Here is a 19146-nt window from a genome sequence, read left to right on the forward strand (position 1 = left end):
ATGGTGGGGGTATTGAGTTGGCATATATATGACCATTAACCACTGTACTGTTCATGTTAACTGATAAATAATGGAAGGTTTTGACTGTAATATGAAATTGACTTTAGGTTTTTTTTTTAGCTCCTAACCTTGCAACTCTATCCATGAATTTCAGTGGATAGCTTGTCATATCCTAATTGGTCTTACAAATTTTGTACAGTACAAATGTTTTGGCAATGGAACTGTTTTGATCAAAGGTTGTATAAATCCCATTAGTCACAGCAGCTGAACCTGTATGAACCCTTTGATGGGGCTTGTACCACCTGAATTCCTACAGCACCATTACAGCTTGTACCTCCTGTGTATAGATACGCTTTTAATTGAGCTCCTCTGGCTGCATGTGTTGGTGGGCAAAGGCAGGATGTGATCTGATGCAATGTGTGGGCTGCAGGAACCAGGCTCAGCAGCCTTTCTTAACTATGGGTTGCCAGCTCCACATCTCCCTTTCTTTGTCACCTGACATCACATCCATAGCATTTTGGCTCAATATTTCTTGTCTGCTCTGAGAAATTAAACAGGGCACTGGAAGAAGTGGTGCTTCTTTACTGAACTGCAGTGATTTATGTACATGCCAACAGGAATGAGGAAATACAAATTCCTCCTGCTTCCAGATTTGCATGTGAGCCATTTTGAGGGCACTATTTTATTTCCTGGATTGCTGAACTCATTTGGCCTTGTGCCTCGCAGCACCACATGAGGTATGTCTTAATAGGCCTGAAAGGTATGGCATGCTGTGACTTGATTTTATTTACATTTATGTTTATACCATGTTTACTTTAAAATGACTGAACTTCTGCAGTTGCAACTCCAGGGTGGTAAAGTTCACTGAAAGGACAGTTAAGTTCCTATAATCTAAATCTGGAAGACCTTATTTAAAATCATGGCCACTGTCTGCCATTTCTTATTTTGCTTTCATTCAGTGAAACTGTACTGGTCTTTTATCTGGTCCCTACCAGCTTCCTTCCTTCCTTCCTTCCTTCCTTCCTTCCTTCCTTCCTTCCTTCCTTCCTTCCTTCCTTCCTTCCTTCCTTCCTTCCTTCCTTCCTTCCTTCCTTCCTTCCTTCCTTCCTTCCTTCCTTCCTTCCTTCCTTCCTTCCTTCCTTCCTTCCTTCCTTCCTTCCTTCCTTCCTTCCTTCCTTCCTTCCTTCCTTCCTTCCTTCCGCCACTTCCTTCCGCCACTTCCTTCCGCCACTTCCTTCCTTCCTTCCGCCACTTCCTTCCGCCACTTCCTTCCGCCACTTCCTTCCGCCACTTCCTTCCGCCACTTCCTTCCGCCACTTCCTTCCGCCACTTCCTTCCGCCACTTCCTTCCGCCACTTCCTTCCTTCCCTCCGCCACTTCCTTCCGCCACTTCCTTCCGCCACTTCCTTCCGCCACTTCCTTCCGCCACTTCCTTCCGCCACTTCCTTCCGCCACTTCCTTCCTTCCTTCCTTCCTTCCTTCCTTCCTTCCTTCCTTCCTTCCTTCCTTCCTTCCTTCCTTCCTTCCTTCCTTCCTTCCTTCCTTCCTTCCTTCCTTCCGCCACTTCCGCCACTTCCGCCACTTCCGCCACTTCCGCCACTTCCGCCACTTCCTTCCGCCACTTCCTTCCGCCACTTCTTCCGCCACTTCCTTCGCCACTTCCTTCCTTCCTTCCTTCCTTCCTTCCCTTCCTTCCTTCCTTCCTTCCTTCCTTCCTTCCTTTCCTTCCTTCTTCCTTCCTTCTTCCTTCCTTCCTTCCTTCCCTTCCTCCCTTCCTCCTTCCTCCCTTCCTCCCTTTCCTCCCTTCCTCCCTTCCTCCTTCTCCTTCTCCCTTCCCCTCCCTTCCTTCCTTCCCTTCCTTCTTCCCTTCCCTTCCCTTCCTTCCTTCCCTTCCCTTCCTCCTTCCCTTCCTTCCCTTCCCTTCCCTTCCCTTCCCTTCCCTTCCCTTCCCTTCCTCTTCCCTTCCCTTCCCTTCCTTCCCTTCCCTTCCCTTCCCTTCCCTTCCCTCCCCTTCCCTTCCCTTCCCTTCCCTTCCCTTCCCTTCCCTTCCCTTCCCTTCCCTTTTTTTTTTTTACTAGCCCTGACTCTATTTGGATTTCCAATGACAGAAGTGATAGCTATCATTTATTAATAATATGAAGAAATGTAATTCTGACAAAATATTTAACTTTGAAGTGTACTTTCTTTCATTTAACTGAAACTCCTCAAGCTCATGGCTGACTGTCTCAGTTCCCTGTGTCTCTAACATCAGCACTCCATCTCAAAAGGACACCTTGACTAGCCAAGTAATGGAGTTCTAAGACACTACAGGTGTAATGAGACAAGTCAGCTTCTGGCTTATTGTGTAGTGCTGGTCAGGCATTTTCTGTCAAAATGTTTTTATTTTCTCTAGTCAGGAGTCACTGATTTGACAACTGTTAGTGGAAATGTACCTATCAGTTTTGGCAGGCGAGTCTTCTCACGCAGGAGAATGAATCTCTGGAACAGGGCAGACGTCTATCTGCAGAGCATCCCACTTCCTCTAGTTCAGCTGGCAGCTCTCCCTGGGTCCTTGGAGATTGCTTCCAGTGCTCTGACAGGCTGGAGACTTAAACTTCTCTCTCTAATGCTCTGATAAGGAGAACCCCAGAATGCTACTTGCTAGTATGAAGCATGGCTAACTCAAAATTGAGTTAGTTCTGTGTTTAACTAAATAATTAAATGATTTTGGGCCACAGAGGGAGCAGGTGACTGAAACTCTCATGGAACAGCTGCTTAAACTGGTTCTGGTCAGTGAGATCCAGCTTCTGTCTCTTTTTCACACCAAGCCTGACTGCACATTCCTATCCTCTTCTTAGGCCCAGAATCATGCTTGAAGGCATACCAGAGAGATAAGATCCACAGAGAATGAATCTCTAGGAAGCAGGGTTTTGGGTCCTCAGAGTGGCTCTTAATAGGTTCAGATGTATGTAAGAGCTGGCACAAGCAATGGAAGACTTTGGCTGGGAAGAGGTGGGTGAAAGGGATATGACTATCCTTTCCAACAGGAGTGGGCAATTACAATGGCTTATAGAGCCCTACCTGGGAGTTATACAGATGTTTTCATGCAGTCTCAGGGAATGTATACATATACCACAGTTGCCAGTAACCAGTGGTTAGCGTGTGAGCTGGAAACATGCAACACTCAGGTTCCATTCCTGGCTGCAAACTAATATGTACCAGCAGCAAGCCCTCGTTAAGGAAAAAAGGGCTTCTTCTGGATGGCTTGCAAACACAGAGATCACTAGATTTCATCCAGGTGTGGAATCAGGAGGTCCGTTTTCAATGTGCCTACTGCTTAGCTTGCTTGTGTTCTGCAGCCCTTTTGCTCTCTCTCACTGCTGGCCCATTGCTCTGTCAAGCTAAGCTAAAAAAGTCTTGTAAGACCAGGAGACTTGCAAGCATGACAAACGGCTTTGCAGACGTACTTCCCCAAAGGTTTCAGTCCCAGGAGCAGGCGTGCAGCTTGACCTTGCCTGGAGCCAGCAGAGCACATTGAGAAGGACTGTGCCTAACACCTTATTTGCAGAATGCCCTACCCCCCACGCACAGCATGTGCTGTCCCTCACCAGCTGCAAACCACTGTATCAGCTGTGGTCTGTGCTTCCCAGCTCACGATGAGTTCACTGGGATTACTGGCTGGCAGATGCTTCTATTATAAATATTTCCTTTTTTAAAGTTAGGTGAGATTTTTAATAAGTATAGTCTACATATGAAGCTCATAGCCTCTCTGCTTCCAGGTACAGGGTGCAAGTGTATGCTGAGCTGCTGTGGAAGGTAGCAGGTATTTTGAGTTGTTCCTTGCTAATTATTGCTTCAGTAAACAACAGCTGTTCAAATGCAGCTCAGCTTCTTGCTTTGAAAAGATTACAGTGCCCAAACTGCAGTCTGGTATTATTGAAAAAAGAAAAAAAAGTTATAATCATTTCACTCCCCTACTGCTACAGATTTTATGGGCCTTGTAGTGTGCTGTTATGTCAGGCATATTAATTGCTAGTGAGTCGATGTTAAGCAAATGAAACAGCTTTGTACAGCGTTTGGACACTTGGTTATAGACAGTTTAACAGCAGTCTTCTGGAGAGACTGTGCATTAGTCTTAGATTATTTTTCAGCACTGGAGGAATGGCTCTTTCAAAGTAACTATAAAATGAACCATTGCTGCCATGCAATAGCAGTAATAAGCTGTTAAGGTACATTGCAAAGCAAGAGGTCAGAGGCAGTATGTTCCAGCCACCCAAGAAGTGTAATAACAACTAATTAGTGCAGCTCCTTCAGAGGCTACTGCTACTGCAATGAGAGGAAAGAAAGGCAGAAAAGTGCAAGGGGGGCGTCCCTCTTCTATCTGCCCTTTAGAGGAAGGAGTTGTTGGTATTAACTTCGCAGAGGGTGAAGGCCTGACCCAGCACAGCACTGTGTCAGCGATGTGCTCTTGGCAGTGAAAAGAAAAATAGCCCTGTTCTCTACTCCATGCAGTTCCTGCCCTTCTGCTTCCTTCCTGAGGAGCAGGATTTATAGGGGCATCTGTCTTGATTTATTGAGGAGCAAAAATTACAAATTAACTTTCCAGGCATGTGCACACACATGATTTGCTGCACAATGCCAGACTGATCCCTTCCCTTCTGTCCTCCTGGCCGGGTGGCTCTTGCCCACAGCCACTGGCTGAGCTACCAGCCCAGCACTGGTGTGAAGCTGGGGCAGCACCCAGGGCCACTGCTGGCCCCCAGTGCCCATGGTCTGATAAACAAGCTGGGCTTTGTTTGAAGCAATTTTTCCATGCACTGGTACATTTCACTGGCTGCCGATGAAAGCTATCTGAAAACACCTTTTGCGCCGTTAAAAACAAAGGAAAAAACCCCCTCATGTATTTTACCACATGCATATATGAGCAGTCAAGCTGGCACCTTTTGGTTGCCCTTGAGAAGGAACAAGGTGGTCTGAGCCCACTGCTGTCATGGGGTCACCTGCCGAGGGCAGGGCTCTGCTTTGGGCCCGCGGTCGGGCCTCGCCGTCGGGCTGTGAGAAGGAGCACGAGCTGGGCAAGCGCCAGGCAGCACCACGGGCAGCACCCACTGTGGTGCTGCCCTTGTGGAGCTCCTGCCACGGCCCGTAGCCCGCGGGAATGGCACATTCAAGGAGACCGGAGAGGGGCACAGGTGGCACTGGCCCCGCAGGACGTGCCAGGCTGCCTGCCCCGCTCGGGCCAGTCGGGGTCCATGCTGCGGGTTGGCACGAGGTCTGCTGCTAGGGGACACGGCATCTTAAGGCAGTGTGTATGTACTTATGTGTGTACGTACGTACATATCAATTTATTTATTTATTTACATTGTTGCAACCCCACCTCAAGGAGGCGCACCCCCGGCGCGCCGCGGGCCCCACCGAGCCGATAAAATGGCGGCTAAGAGCCCCCCGAATCACCGGCCCAGCGCCGGCAGCTGCCGGCCCTCCCCTGCCCGCCAGGGGGCGCGCGAGCCACGGCCGGCCCGCGGTGCCGCGTCCCGGTGGAGGGTACGGCCCGGCCGGGGGAGCGAGGCGTGTCCCGGTGGAAAGGACAGCCCGGCCGGGGGAGCGAGGGGAGCGGTCCCCGCCTGGCCCGGCCCGCGCTGCCGCTTTGGGGCGCTGAGGGACGGTGCGCTGATGGCGAAGGGGGTCAGGTGGTTGCGGGAGCGGGTGTTGTCCCGGGCGAACGCCGTGCCGGCTGCCGGAGCGGGGAGCGGCTCGCTTGCTGCTGGAAGTGCGCTTCAGTGCCTTCCTTCCCTTGGGTGTGAGCTGCGCTGTGAGGGGTCAGGAGCGGAGGGAGCAGTTTGCCGTTCCCGGTGAGGCAGCTCCCGGTTAAGGACCCAGCGCTTCACAGCGCACCGGAGCTGGCGGAGCGTGGAACACCTGGGAAGGGAGTGTCGGTCACTGAGGGCAAGGCGCGCTCAGGGCAGAGTGCGGTCAGAGCTGGCGCAGACAACGTTTTACTGTTTTAAAATTTTTGTTTGTTTGATTTTTTATTTAACCTAAACACTTGCCTCTGGATGCCTTGAAAACATAAACATACGGATATATTAGCTTTGGCTATGTTATTAGAGCGTGAGGAAGTTTGTTTTAGTTAGTTTTAATAATCAGCTGCTGTAGAAGGTAATAGAACAACACATCTTTGCTGAGTAAACCGAGGGATGTTTTTAAAATGCCTCAGCCTTGCACTCGCTGTTTAAAGAGTTGAAACTTTTAGGGTTATGTTTGCTGGCTTCGGTCTGTGCCAACTTAATTGGGATATTTCAGGATTGTTAAAGGGGAGGTGATAAGGAGAAGACAAACCCAAACCCTTTGGCCTGGAATTTACCACAGTTATTAGGGTTTTACTTTGACGTCTCCTGTGCAGCTAAATGAATGGTGCCATAATCTAGTGTAAACTCACATCACCTGCATCCATTACATGTACTTCCAATAGCTCCTATTTTGCCAAAAGCTTTTGGAAACTGCTCCTATAGTCAGTTACCAGAATTGTCTTCCCACCCACTTTCTCTTCCCTTATTTCCTGTCTGTTTGGAAGCACTTTGCTACAACTCTGTTTTTAATTTTTTTTTTCTTTTGTGTAGGCATTTAGACACTATTTTCATGTCACCCTTTTGTGCCATTTTTTCTTTCTTTTTTTCTTTTAATTGTTCCAAGACTCAGATTTATGTGTGATGTCTCCTTGTGCTCTCTCCAGGGTTGTCATGATGAATGCATCAGGACTGCATGCAAGAGTGGCACTGCTGGCACCATATGCAGAGATAACATTGCCTTCCTATTTCCCTTGTTTAACCAGGCCAGTAATCTCATTAAGCTTCTCCACCCCTAAAAGCTCTTCACTGCCACCACGATTGTACTGGAATCTCACAATGAGTTATTTATCCATTATGCACTCCTCATTCTTTCCAGTCAGTGCTTTCTTGAAGGCGGCCATGTACCTTTCATAGCAAGATTTGCATTTCTTATTCTGAGATATTTTACTTTTGGAGTTGCCTGTATTGAAATGCATTTTGTTTGAATGGGCTCACTTCAGCAAGTGATCCATATTGTTCTGTGTGACTGCTCTGTCCTAGCCATTATTTGCCACTCCATTAATTTTTGTCATCTGCAGATATTGGCGTGACTGATTTTTTTTTTTAAATATGTGCTTCCCCGTCATTGTGTAAGTTGGTGACTAATACTGGTTCTGGTATTATGGGCTTGTACACTCTCACCCTCCCCAGCTCATTTTTCCATAGTGGTTTTTATCTGCAAACAATGGGGGAACTTTTTAATATTTATTTTTATAGCATTTGTAACATGCCTATATAGAGTTACTTTCAGATTTGCATTAATAACTGATTCCTCAATTATCTTTCTTTATGCTGTTTTAATTTTATTTATTATTGCTGTAACTTTAATTGGTTCATTAGATAGCCATTCTTGTCACTTCAGTTTAAAAATTATTCCTGGGCTTGAAATTTGGAAATATTTTATTGCATTGGGATAACAATTTCCCCTTGTGCCTCTGTAATGCATGGCACTCACCCTGCTGTCTCAGACTGCTTAAGTGTGATTGAGTAACTAGAGCCAGTTGAAGCATGTTGTCGCCTTCCAGCCTTGTTCTTAGTTTCTGAATTTCTTCCTTTTCCTCCTGAATCCCAAAAGGCTTTATTAAGACAGCTTTGTGGGAACCATTAACTCTAAGCTGCATAATTATGTTACTGTAGCATTGACTTGTTTAATAGTAGGGAAAAATTGTATGCATGTCTAGAAACTTATATTCCTCAATGATGGAAATTTAACTTTGTAAATTAAAAGGTTTACTCAATTTACCTACAAAGTTATAGTAATTAACAGCAAGAGAGTCTACCAGCAATAAAGCAGGTTCTGTGACAACATGTCACTTTAATGAGCTGCCATCATATTATGCTTATTCTTCACCTTTTAAATTGCATATAAGTCTCTCATGTACTTAAAGAAAGGGATGGTGTTACTGCTTAGCTTGCTTGGTTTAGAAGTGGGGACCCATATTTAGCATATTTACCTTTACTTATTGATGCATTTAATGTCATGCTTGCACTGCTCAGAATTGCATACATTTGTGATACTAGAAATCAGGCCAAGAATTTTTTTAAAAAGCCATGCATACAAAGAATATTGCAGTTGATAATCCTCATGCCCCTCTTTGTGTGGTACTGTGTGACTTCATTCTCACTGTTGTGTTTCAGACCACCTGGGGGCAGCTCACCTCCCTTTTGCTCTCCCTACCCTGTTGTCCCCAGCACATCTGGTTATGAAAGCAGGGCAGATTGTGCCAGAGCACCAGAGATCATGTTCTTGTCCCTCACAGTGCCACCTGCAATTGCCAGTATTCTGCTTTGTGATTAGGAGATGGCATAACAAACAAACCCTTCCACCATCTCTTCCCCCTGAAAGGCTAAGACACTTTTAGTGGTCCCTAACAAATACTTAGGTTTCTGGGATGGGGAAAAGAAAAGCTGCATTTTTTTTAGCTTTTCGTGGTGCACCTAATTAAGACTTGGCATCCTTATTTATGTTACTTCTGCTAAAAAATGGGCTGGGGGGATGAGCAGGGATTTACCTATTATTTGTATTTTGACTTTTTGAATAGATCTAGCCTACGTACTCACACAGTTAAATTTGCCTTGTGTGGTCAGTCTGCCACAAAGCTAAAAACTTCAGAGGTAAAAAATGAAGTCTTAAGCTCTGTCAGCATGACAGCTATAGACCATGTGTTCCTTTTTTCCCGGGGGAAGAATTGGCACATACTCATCAATTAACTGGTTTACATTTTGTTTTTTATCACTTTTAGTTTGTCTTTTTTGTTTGGTATGACTGAGCCCCAGCAACTTGTGTGTGTAAAGATCAATTTAATTTTATAAAGCTTGTAACTTATTCTTTAATCCTTAGGACTGATTGGTTGTAGATCAGAAGCTGATTAGTTTGGTGGGTGTGGATGTGGCTTTGCAGTTAGGGGTATGATATCACTTGTCTGTGCTGTTCAGTTTATGCTGTGGAATGATGCTCTGTGCTTTGGCTTATTTTTAACCCTGGCAGCTTCTAATAAGTGTCAAATAAGCAGCTTCTAATAAGCTGCTTAGAAGCTGTTTCTAATAAGTGCCTCTGCTTTGCCATCCCCAAAGAATTATGCATGAGTTTCTTCCTCTTTTTCTTAAAGGTTCTCAAGCTGCCCATATGTAAAGCCATAGCCTGCCCTTCTGGACATAGCACTATATCAAGGTATCAACACTTTCAGAAGCTTTTCCTGTCCTTTTTATCCCTGAAATCAGAATTCAAGCATTTTGTCATCTGATTCTCTGCAAATGCAGCCTATTCTCCCATAGACAATTTTAACTGTTATTTTATGTAGTGTTTTTTCTTTTACAGCCTTTCAGCCATCACTTTAGAAATGCCTCAGAAGAGTGGCAGTGGTAACTGGCATTTTTTTCCCCCCTTGTCAAATGCAAATCTCTCACCTCCCAAGTGTGAACATACAAAGATCTCTTACTGCCTTTTTTTTTTAATAACAAAATTAGGCCATAGTTAGCAAAGCAGTGACCTGATTAGTGCTGGATCAACATGTTACCAACTCAAGGTTGTCACTACAAAGCGAGTGTGGTGAAGTCTGCCTTTCCAACTGAAATGAAAGCAGTCTCTTGATGAAGACCCATGCTGAAGTCAGCAGTTTCTGCAAAGGGGGCCTAAATGCAGGTTGAAGGATCTCTTCTGTGTATATATGTAACTACCAGTGCCAATCTAATTCTTTATAATCAAGTACTTTTTGTCATATTTTTACTCAGGAGGATAAGAGAATAAACAGTTCTAAGTGATTTTTTTTTGTTCTTTGGCTCTCCTTACCTAGGAAAGATTTGGCTTTGTGGAGATATATTTAATGTTTTCTCTAAAGTTGGCCCCCTGAGAGATCCCATGGAGTAATTCACTTTGCTGAGTTAGCAGATGAAACCATTGGAGAGAGTCAAAAAAAGGTACAGCCAACTGTGAAGCAAATGAATCAATAGGAGTGCAAGGGGATCACTTTGTTTCTTCAATAAGAGAAAAGCGTCAGCACAGGTGCAGTATCTGACATACAGATTAAAAAAACCCAAATACAAACACACACACACGCACACGTTGGGTTGGCTTTTATTGGAAAGCCTAGATGCAATCTATAGTTATCAATTTGTGGAAAATTCAGGACACATATAAAGTTAAGAAGGCAAATTAAAAGAACAATACAAATCAGACGAAATATACATCTCAAAATATCAGGATAGCATTTTCACTGGCATTGTCTAAAATACTTAGAATCTCCTTTCTTTTTTTCTTATTTTTGTAATATGCTTCTTTAATTATGCATATTTTTTCTTTAAAAAGATCTTTTGTTTCTGTATTCCCCAAGGTCACTATTTCCTGCAGGAACATGTCCAGATCACAAGTCTTTTTTAGCAAGAAATAGGCTCATTATACCTACTAACAAGGCCACTAATTGGCTTGATTTGACTGTATCTAAAATGATCACCAACAGATACTATAATTTGTTGTTTATTGGTGCCAGAACAAAGGAGAAGGGACTGGTATGCGCCAAGTAGAAGATATATTTCAATGTTGACATGTTATACAAGCTTTTCATATTCAAACAGAACAGAAACATTGGACATAATTTAGAATATGAGCCTATTTCAACAGAGAGCACTTACAGCATGCTAAATACAGTGCTGTGGAAGAGCCACCCAACAGAACTGCAAACACCTAGCATTTTACATCTTTTAAAAAGAATACGTAGCTCAATGACACACCTCTGGGGTCTGAAATACCATCCTCTCTAAATTTAGGGCCCTCAAGCTTCAAGGGTAAAAGTACTAACAACTAATCTGTGCTTTAATTCTAATAGATGATTAGCATTCATTATATGTGTAATTAGTTCTGTATGCTCTACCAAATACACACATACAGTAATAGCACTGATACTGTAGATTCGGTAGCGACTGGGCTGGGAGAAATTCAAATCTGTTTATCAAACAATCCTAATGTGCAATTTAGAGTATGTAATACCATAGACTCTCAGAATACAAAGCAGTTAGAAAACTATTTTTATTACATCCACTTGAACCATTCATAGTCAAGACACGTTCACTTACTATGTTCTGTCATTATAATACATGGATAGAAATACTGTGTATATTTCAATGAACATCAAAACCCCCAATTTTGTCTCATCTTAAAAATATTTATTTTTGTGGCTGAATTTAGTGTTCATGAGACTAAAGCTCCAAGAATGGTTTCAGCCAAGATGTAGAACAGATGCCATAGATGCCACCACAGGCTTCCTATAAGGAACCAGCTGCACACTTGATTTCTTCCTGCAGCAAATATACTGGGCCTTGGAGCAGAGCATGCCAAATCTATGCAGTGGTGTGGAGATGCAGACTAGGCACTAGAACTGGACCTTCCTCTCCATCCCCAGGTTGTGTTCACAGTAATGAGATTTGATCTGCCAGCTGAAGGCCAGGAGATGAACCTACTGAACAGCCTGCCTGCCTAAAGAGCAATTCTGTAGCATCAGGTCAGAGGTACGCTTCTTCTATCTGGAGTTATTAACACCTAAAAGAGCTGTATTGTACAGAAGACAAAGTTGACATAACTGGATGAAACTACATCATTTCTTCTTCTTCTTCTACATACAATTTGCTGAGCACCTGAGACACTATTCCTCCATTGTGAAACAAAGCTTCTAAAAAACCAACAGAAACCCCACCTGGTATGAATAAATGTCCATTTATTACATTAGGGCTGGAAAAAGACAAGGAAACCCCAACCTATTAAAGTCTTCCATCATACTAAATGAGACTTATTTGGTTACTGTGCCTTCTAACAATGACTGATGAAGTGGCACTGGCCTGGGTGACAGGAGAGGGAGGGGAGGGAGCTGTGGTCTGATTCAGCCAGCCACTTTGTGGAGTGTCCCATCCTATCAGCAGAGTGATAGATGCACAGCTTTAAACCTAATACAAAAATATTAACACTTTTGGACATTAGTCATCACTGTTATATCTCTACAATATAATCCTTTATACTGTACAGCTATAACATAAAAGGTGCAATTCCTTTTTCTTTAAAAAAAATCACACACAGCACATGTTTTTATCATTTTATTTTTAAGTATAAACTTTTTTAAACACTTTACATAAATTAACTCCTCTGAGACTAATATTTGATGTACAGTAAATTGTAATTCATATAAAAATCCATAAACAACTTGTCTCACATAATTTACAAAAAAATCAGGGTTTCCTTTGCTTATATGCAACAAGGATTCTACTTGCTGTTTTCCCCCCAAGGCAAACCATGTTAGCATTGTAAAATCCATTATTAAATTCCCATGGTAGCATAAGTCACTTGTGCCAATGTCCTTTTAGAAAGCAGCACAGTTTAATGCAGTTGGGTTGTCTATAAACAGTAATTTTTGCCCCATGTTTTAAAATTAACAGATATATACCACATCCTATGCAGTGAGAAAGAGAGAGAAAAAGAGAGAGAGAAAGAGAGAGACTACTTCTCGTAAGCAAAGGTCAACAATTCAGTACTATTTGGAAACACTGTATGGGTCTGTATCTTAATTAAATACAGTGCCTCAAAGAAACAGCCTGTTGCAAAACCTGTAGGCCTTTTTATTTTCTTTTTTTCTTCTTTTTTAATACTTTTCAGTCCAACTTGAGTGCAGCGATATGCATATGTAAACATATTCTTTAAAGCAGATCACCTTTAAGGTCATTGAGAAAAAAAAAGTTTTGTCATTAGCAGTATCATTCTTCTGGAAGGCGCTCTTTTCGTTACAGAGTCTGGATTGTGCTACAGAAAAAATCTGAGCAAAGATGTAAGCTTAGGCTCAAGTAGTAATGCAGCAAAACAGTTTAGTCTCCTTTTTAGAAGACACTGGTACACAGTCTCTTTGGCAGCCTGAGCTAAGCCAGTGTGTTACCTCTTTCCTATCTCACTTTGTCTGAGGAACTGTATATTGTTAGCGCTGTCTGCTAATTCTGGATATTGCTCCACAGAGAGTACATAGTACCCATCGTATCCTTGTACCTTTCCAGCACTTAGCAGCTGCCTCTTTTCTCCTTCTGTCCACAACCTGGCGCCTTCCTCTCCATCTCTTACTCTCTGTTGTTCTCTGGCCCAGGCACTGGAAAGAGCTCTTTGCCTGGCTTGCTCCAGTATCCGGGCCTTTTCCTCATCGAGTGTCATGCCATAGCGGACGTGAAGCGCTAGAGCACCGTATTGCATTTCAACATCAGCAAACCTACGAGTCCTGCCGTTCACCACAGTGGTGGACTGGGAAACAGTGACATTGATGCCGTTCTCCAGGGCCTTACGGCCACTCGTCAGCCTCAGTGTCCCAAGGTCACTCTCAGGGGAGGTGGTCTTGATAAAATAGTGCGTGTCCTTTCCCTCCACAGTGAAATGCAAGTTTTCTAGGTAGTAAGCGTTGTTCAAAACAGCTGCCACTTTTATGCAGTCCTCATTAGCAATGTTGAGCACGTTTGTTTGCACTTTGCCTTGATTGACAGCGAGCATCACCCCTTTGCCAATCAGAGACTTCACCGTGGCAAACCACAGCCACGACTTTTCTCCGCTGGATTTCCGTCTGCTGACCTGCACTTCTGCCATCTTTCCCAGGGAAAGGAAAGCCTTTGCTTGTCTCGCCACTTGTTGTTGCACTCCAGAAATTGGCTGTAAACAAGAACAGACAGAAGTTTTACCAGCCATCTGTAGCCCCCTAAATGCCAAACAGCCAGGATTTCTTGGTGTGCTGCCCGTGGACAACAACAGGATATGCCACAACTGACAGTGCCAAGGAGTTAATTAGATCTGCATATTGCTTGTTCTGCTGAGTTACAAGAGTATTTTGCTAATGCTCACTGCTTTTACTCTTTGTCTCCCCGAGAACCTGCACAAAAATCAGCTTTAACTTCAGAGGCTACTTACAGGGCTGCACAGGACAGACCTGCAATGCCAATACATAACCACAAGAATCACAGAATGGTTTGGGTTGGAAGGAGACCTTGAAAATCATCTAGTTCCAACCCCCTGCTGTGGGACACTTTCAACTAGACTGGGTTGCTCAAAGACCCATCCAATCTGGCCTTGAACACCTTCAGTGACAGGGCATCCACAACTTCCCTGGGCAGCTTGTTTCAGGGCCTCACCACCCTCACAGTACAGAATTTTGTCCTAATATGTAATCTAAACTTTCTTTCAATTTGAACCCGTTTTCCCTAGTCCTGTCACCACCTGCTCTTGTAAACAGTCTTACCCCATCTTTCCTGTAAATTCCCTGAGGTACTGGATGGCTGCAGCTAAGTTACCTGAAAGCCTTCTCTTTTCCAGGCTGAACAATCCCAATTCCTTTCCTCATAGGAGAGGTACTCCCCATCCCTCTGATCAACTGGATGGCCCTCCTCTGAACAGGTTTATGTCCTTCCAGTGCCGGGGGCCCTGGGGCTGGATGCTATGTTTCAGCTGAGGTCTCACAAAAGCAGAGTAGAGGGGCAGAATCCTTCCTTTCCCTTGCCCTGCTGATTGGATGCGGCCCAGGACAGGATTGACCTGCTAGGCTGCCAGTGCACATTGCCAGCCCATGTCATGTTATACAGGTAAGAGCTGTCTTACTACAGTGTAATCTTACTATGGTGGCATCTCTTCCTCTGAGCTTGCTCAATTATGATTCCTGTCTACCATGAGTCCAGTCAAACTGAGGAGATTTTGGCAGGTTATGAAGCTGTGCTTTAGAACTGGAACAAACCTTTCTTTACACTGAGTCAGGAGATAAGAGTCTCTCAAGCAGCTGCAGCCTGAGACCAAACTGCAGGGAGGCTCTCATAATCCCTCAAGCTGCTGAAGAAATAAGGGAAATCAAACTGTAATGACAGTCTTTACAGTAAAAGAGAGGGAAGCTAATGGTATGGACCAGTGAGGTGGAATACTGGGGGCTGATACCCTTTCTTGCAAGTACTTGCAGAAACTGATAAAAGGGGATGTGTGAAAAGACTGTGGCCAGTTGGGCTGCGTGACCTTCCATTTCACTTCAAGTATCAGCTTCCTGCCTAAAAGAGCTTTTCCCCAAGAGCTTTAGGTGGGTGCAACCCTAGATATAGCAGCATTTTGTTCATAGCTAGCAAAGACAAGGGACAGTGTATGAAAAGAACCAACAAGCCAGTCTAATGGAAAAGCTAGGATAGCAGAATGTCATGGAAGAGCTGTGTGTAGTCCACTATGCCAGATGCACTCTTGGTAAAGAGAGGATGGCTGGGGAATGGGACCTGTGAGCGTAACTGCAGTGCTTAGCCTGGACAGCTGAAAGAGTAGGAGCCGCTAGCAGGAATGGTTAGCTAGTGCACCTAGACAGCAGGACAGCTCAAATCACAGGGTCGGCTGTGGTTGGGATGAGACCTCAAAACTTATTGGTCTAACCTGGGCCTTAGCAGCAACAAGCTGTGAATGAGCTGTACTGATAGAGGTGGGGAGCAGACAGCTGTCCTGGCAGTTGCCTCAGCAGGAAACAAAGATTGAAATAGCTTTGGCTGCACTTTTGAAAACGAGTACTTGGGTTTTTGATGATGATCCAGTTTATCTTCCAATTGACCCCTTCTCCCTTCAGTAAAATACTGCTTAAACCATTTGATTCCCTGCTGACAGATGAGTCAAAAGCCTGCTTTGTTTTCCTAAATTTCTGGATGGGAGACCAACTGGAGTCATTAAGATTCATACAACCTTAATTCAGCCTTGCTGCTGATCAAAGCTTGGCAAAAAGTTTGCAAAGGCTTCTCTGTTTTGCACAAGGGTAGCTTTCTGGAGGGGATAACTCCTGAGGGAATTATGAATTAACTTGGACTCTCCATTCTTCTTGAATGTGGCAGATTTTGATCTGCATTTGCTAATGAGTATGAATTTCAGCTGTTGTAAATCCTACATGAAAGCTATTGGGCACAAAATATATTGTAGACAACAATCATCAGTGAGAGCAGCAAAATGCTATAGCAACTTCATAATAACGAAGTTTTTTTTTTTTTTTTATCCTCAGAGCTCAGTAAAGCTCACTCACTCCAGAATGTTTCAAAATACCAAGTGGTTTGTGTGTTTACTTCTGCCTCCTTCTGCCTTTGCTTGTTCACCAGTGAATATCAGAGCTGCAGCTTCTTCCTACATGAGAATTTTGAATCTTTGTTTTCCTACCGCACCCTTCTTGCTCTGTCACATCACGTGCTCCTGGCATTCCTCATGTTATTGAGCTCTTTCCCAAAGATTTTTGACAACTAGCTGTCTGCCCTCATCTCTTTGACCAGACTGGTTCTATTCCTGGTATGATTTGCTGGTGTTAGTGGATGATTTCATTCTTTAGCCTTTGAGACCTATCTTTGAGACCTAAACAACTTCTGATCATTCTTCACAGCCATGCCTGATGACAGGTCTCTTATCTCCCAATGCAACTGGAATGCTTGCCATGCTCCTCCTTCACTTTGTTGCTCATGGAAGACACTAGTCTCATGCTGGGCTCTAAAGGCTCTCCCTATTACTCAATTCCTTGCTGTTAAAAAAGAATGAACTAATGAACTAACAAACTAACTAACTTACTAACTAACTTCCTGAATGCAAAGTTAGCTTCTATATGCTCCCTTCTGCTGGGCCACCATGCTAAGGACATTTGATCTACATTAGGTTGTAGAATTTTTAAAGTTTGTATAATCTTTAATTTTTGTAGCATTCTCTATCATGATTCTTGTAAAAAGAGATCTTTTCTTTGACTGTTTAGAATGAGATCACCCATTTTAATGTCTCTTAATGCTCCTTTCTAAAGCAAAAACCATAGGATTTTTGAGGGCATAGATATTTGATCTCTGAGTAAGCCTAATTTGTAAATACAATTTTCTTAAATGGCAGACTTAGATTTTAGTTCCACATCCATTTCTTTCATTATTTAAAATCGCAGCAGGTTTTCAGGATGAAAGTTCATTTTTTTTACTTTCAAAGAACTTCATAAGCACCTGAGTTTTATGTGATATAGTAGAATTTACCTCAGGTAATTTCAGTTTCAGTATTTTATCTTTACATATAACACATGGTGTCCATAACACATGGTTAATATTAAAAAGAAGCAAAATTATAGTGGTGCCTGGTATGGGTATGTTATATCACCTCTTCTTCTTCTGTTTATTTCACCATCTCTTTTTTGCTACAGTATTCATTTACTGTCTTCAAGCAGAATGTTAGTAAAAATATAATTTCTGTAGTTTCTGCTATGAAAATTAGACATTTTTAGAGCATCTTAAACTTTTCATTGATTATTGTCTTTTAAAATTTTTATAATTGCTAAAAGCAATCAAAAGCTTATACAAAATAGTACCTAACTTAGCAAATCTATAATAAACCCTCCACTTGTAATTTCTTAAACTAGATAAAGGTACTAAGTTTGGATTGAACTTAGCAAAAAACCCTGGCTGTCAGAAGTATCCATGCCTTATAAGATCTGAATGGAAGGGAACATTCTATCTTGTTCAATTTGTATGTTTAGTTTTGTTTCTTACTGGTATGTCTTCCCATTGCTGGCTCTTCACAAGTTCATAAGAAGGTTCTGTTAAATCAAATTTTGGAACAGGGAAACCAGGGATGGCATTGTGCAGATGGAAGCCAAATGTCACCAGCCAGCTGTTAACATCTGAAAGGGAATAATTATAAGAAAAAAACCAGAGAAAAATATTAGAATTGTTCTGTATTTTGCAACCACACAATTTTTACATATAATAGCTTTTGGCATAGTTGATTTCTTTTTGTATGGAAACAGCAAACCTATACAAACTTTCAGTTCTAAACTTAAAAGAAGATGTCTATTCTATATAAGAGTTGCACTAGGCTCAGTTGAAAGGTATTGCAGAGTTCAGCAATCAGGTTCTGATGGTCTTGGTGACTTCCAGAACAATTATGGCAGCACAATTAAGGGGAGATTTCCTTGTCATACAGCCTAAACCAACTGGAATTTCATAGTCAGGTTAAACATGCTTTATGTCATACCCTCATCATCAATACTTTTAAACAAAGCCAAAAAAAAGTACTGCAGAGCACATCCTGTCCTTTTGGTGTGTGTAATGACTTCAAACTACTCCTGAAATATCACCTACATGGCCAATTACCTTTTAAATGATTTGGCAGATATTTTTGGGTTGATTCAAGAGAAATCTGCTCCTCTTCAAGATGATGTGGGATCGATGAAATGAAAAGCTAATGAAATGCATCAGTAAGCAGACAGGATACCAAATTACCATTAGATCACATTATTTATGATACATTTTATGTTCTGTTAAAAATAAATTGGGGTTGCCAACAATCAGTTAACAATTGTTTGGCAAGAAAGAGTGCTCTGCCTTGTTTCTGTTTTTTTATACTATCTTCCACAAAAACTAAGCTTAGAGATTGGCAGAGTGCTCCTTACCAAGCATAATAATTTTTATTTAAGAATGCTCACAATATGTGGGATAAGGAAGCAGATTTTTCCAAAAATTAAATAAATAAAAAATATTTATCTTAAAATAATTTTTAACATTTTGAAATAAATGCTATGCCTCATGAGGTGCTGCATCTAAAACTGCCAGTCAGCCAAATTACCAATTGTAATAATAACCTTATATAAGCAGTGTCTGCCTGTGCATTTCAGACATCAAAAATGTTAAGAAAAGAACCAAAACTGTATTTTGAGGGCAATTTCTGAACTAAGTGCATGATTTTCAATGGCACAAAGAATCTGATTCCAACTGCATTCCCTACAGCACATGCTGCTAAAAGAGGACAGATTCAGAGGTCTGTTTTTATTCTTACTCCCAGGCAGCCTGCTAGCAACCCATTTAATAGCTGCTGTTTGTTAAATGAATGCAAACCCACTTGATTCCCAGGATGCTCTTCTAAGTGGTAGTCTCACAGCTCCTAAGTAAGTGGGGCTGAGCCCTTCCTGTAGACTGGCAATATCTGTGTAATTGGATTATTTACACTTAATTCAAATACAAAAAAATCAAATGTATCGGAGCCATACATTTTTCCCAAAATTTTGGTGTTGTGTAGTCAGATTTTTGGTGTGTAGAA

General features: G+C 42.6%; 1 protein-coding gene and 1 long non-coding RNA gene across 40 annotated transcripts in view; one reads left to right on the forward strand and one right to left on the reverse strand.

The window, feature by feature from the left end:
* The first annotated feature begins 5465 nt into the window (after nucleotides 1–5465).
* On the forward strand, nucleotides 5466–9850 carry LOC135447293 (uncharacterized). The gene is made up of 5 exons (XR_010440052.1): nucleotides 5466–5644; nucleotides 6713–6811; nucleotides 9197–9258; nucleotides 9406–9449; nucleotides 9555–9850. It is a non-coding gene; the product is annotated as an uncharacterized LOC135447293 (long non-coding RNA).
* A 295-nt stretch (nucleotides 9851–10145) lies between these two features.
* The window catches only part of TENM3 (teneurin transmembrane protein 3), a 1296489-nt gene continuing 1287488 nt past the window's right edge, over nucleotides 10146–19146 (reverse strand). For all 39 annotated transcript variants that reach the window (XM_064710586.1, XM_064710592.1, XM_064710587.1 and 36 more), the window contains 2 exons: nucleotides 17601–17731; nucleotides 10146–13749 (listed from right to left, as the gene is read on the reverse strand). In XM_064710586.1, coding sequence (XP_064566656.1) covers nucleotides 12994–13749; nucleotides 17601–17731 — 887 coding nt within the window. In that variant the 3' untranslated portion in view covers nucleotides 10146–12993. The remainder of the gene's footprint in view (nucleotides 13750–17600; nucleotides 17732–19146) is intronic.

Source organism: Zonotrichia leucophrys, chromosome 4 (assembly GCF_028769735.1).
Source record: "Zonotrichia leucophrys gambelii isolate GWCS_2022_RI chromosome 4, RI_Zleu_2.0, whole genome shotgun sequence".
NCBI classification, from domain to species: Eukaryota; Metazoa; Chordata; class Aves; order Passeriformes; family Passerellidae; genus Zonotrichia; species Zonotrichia leucophrys.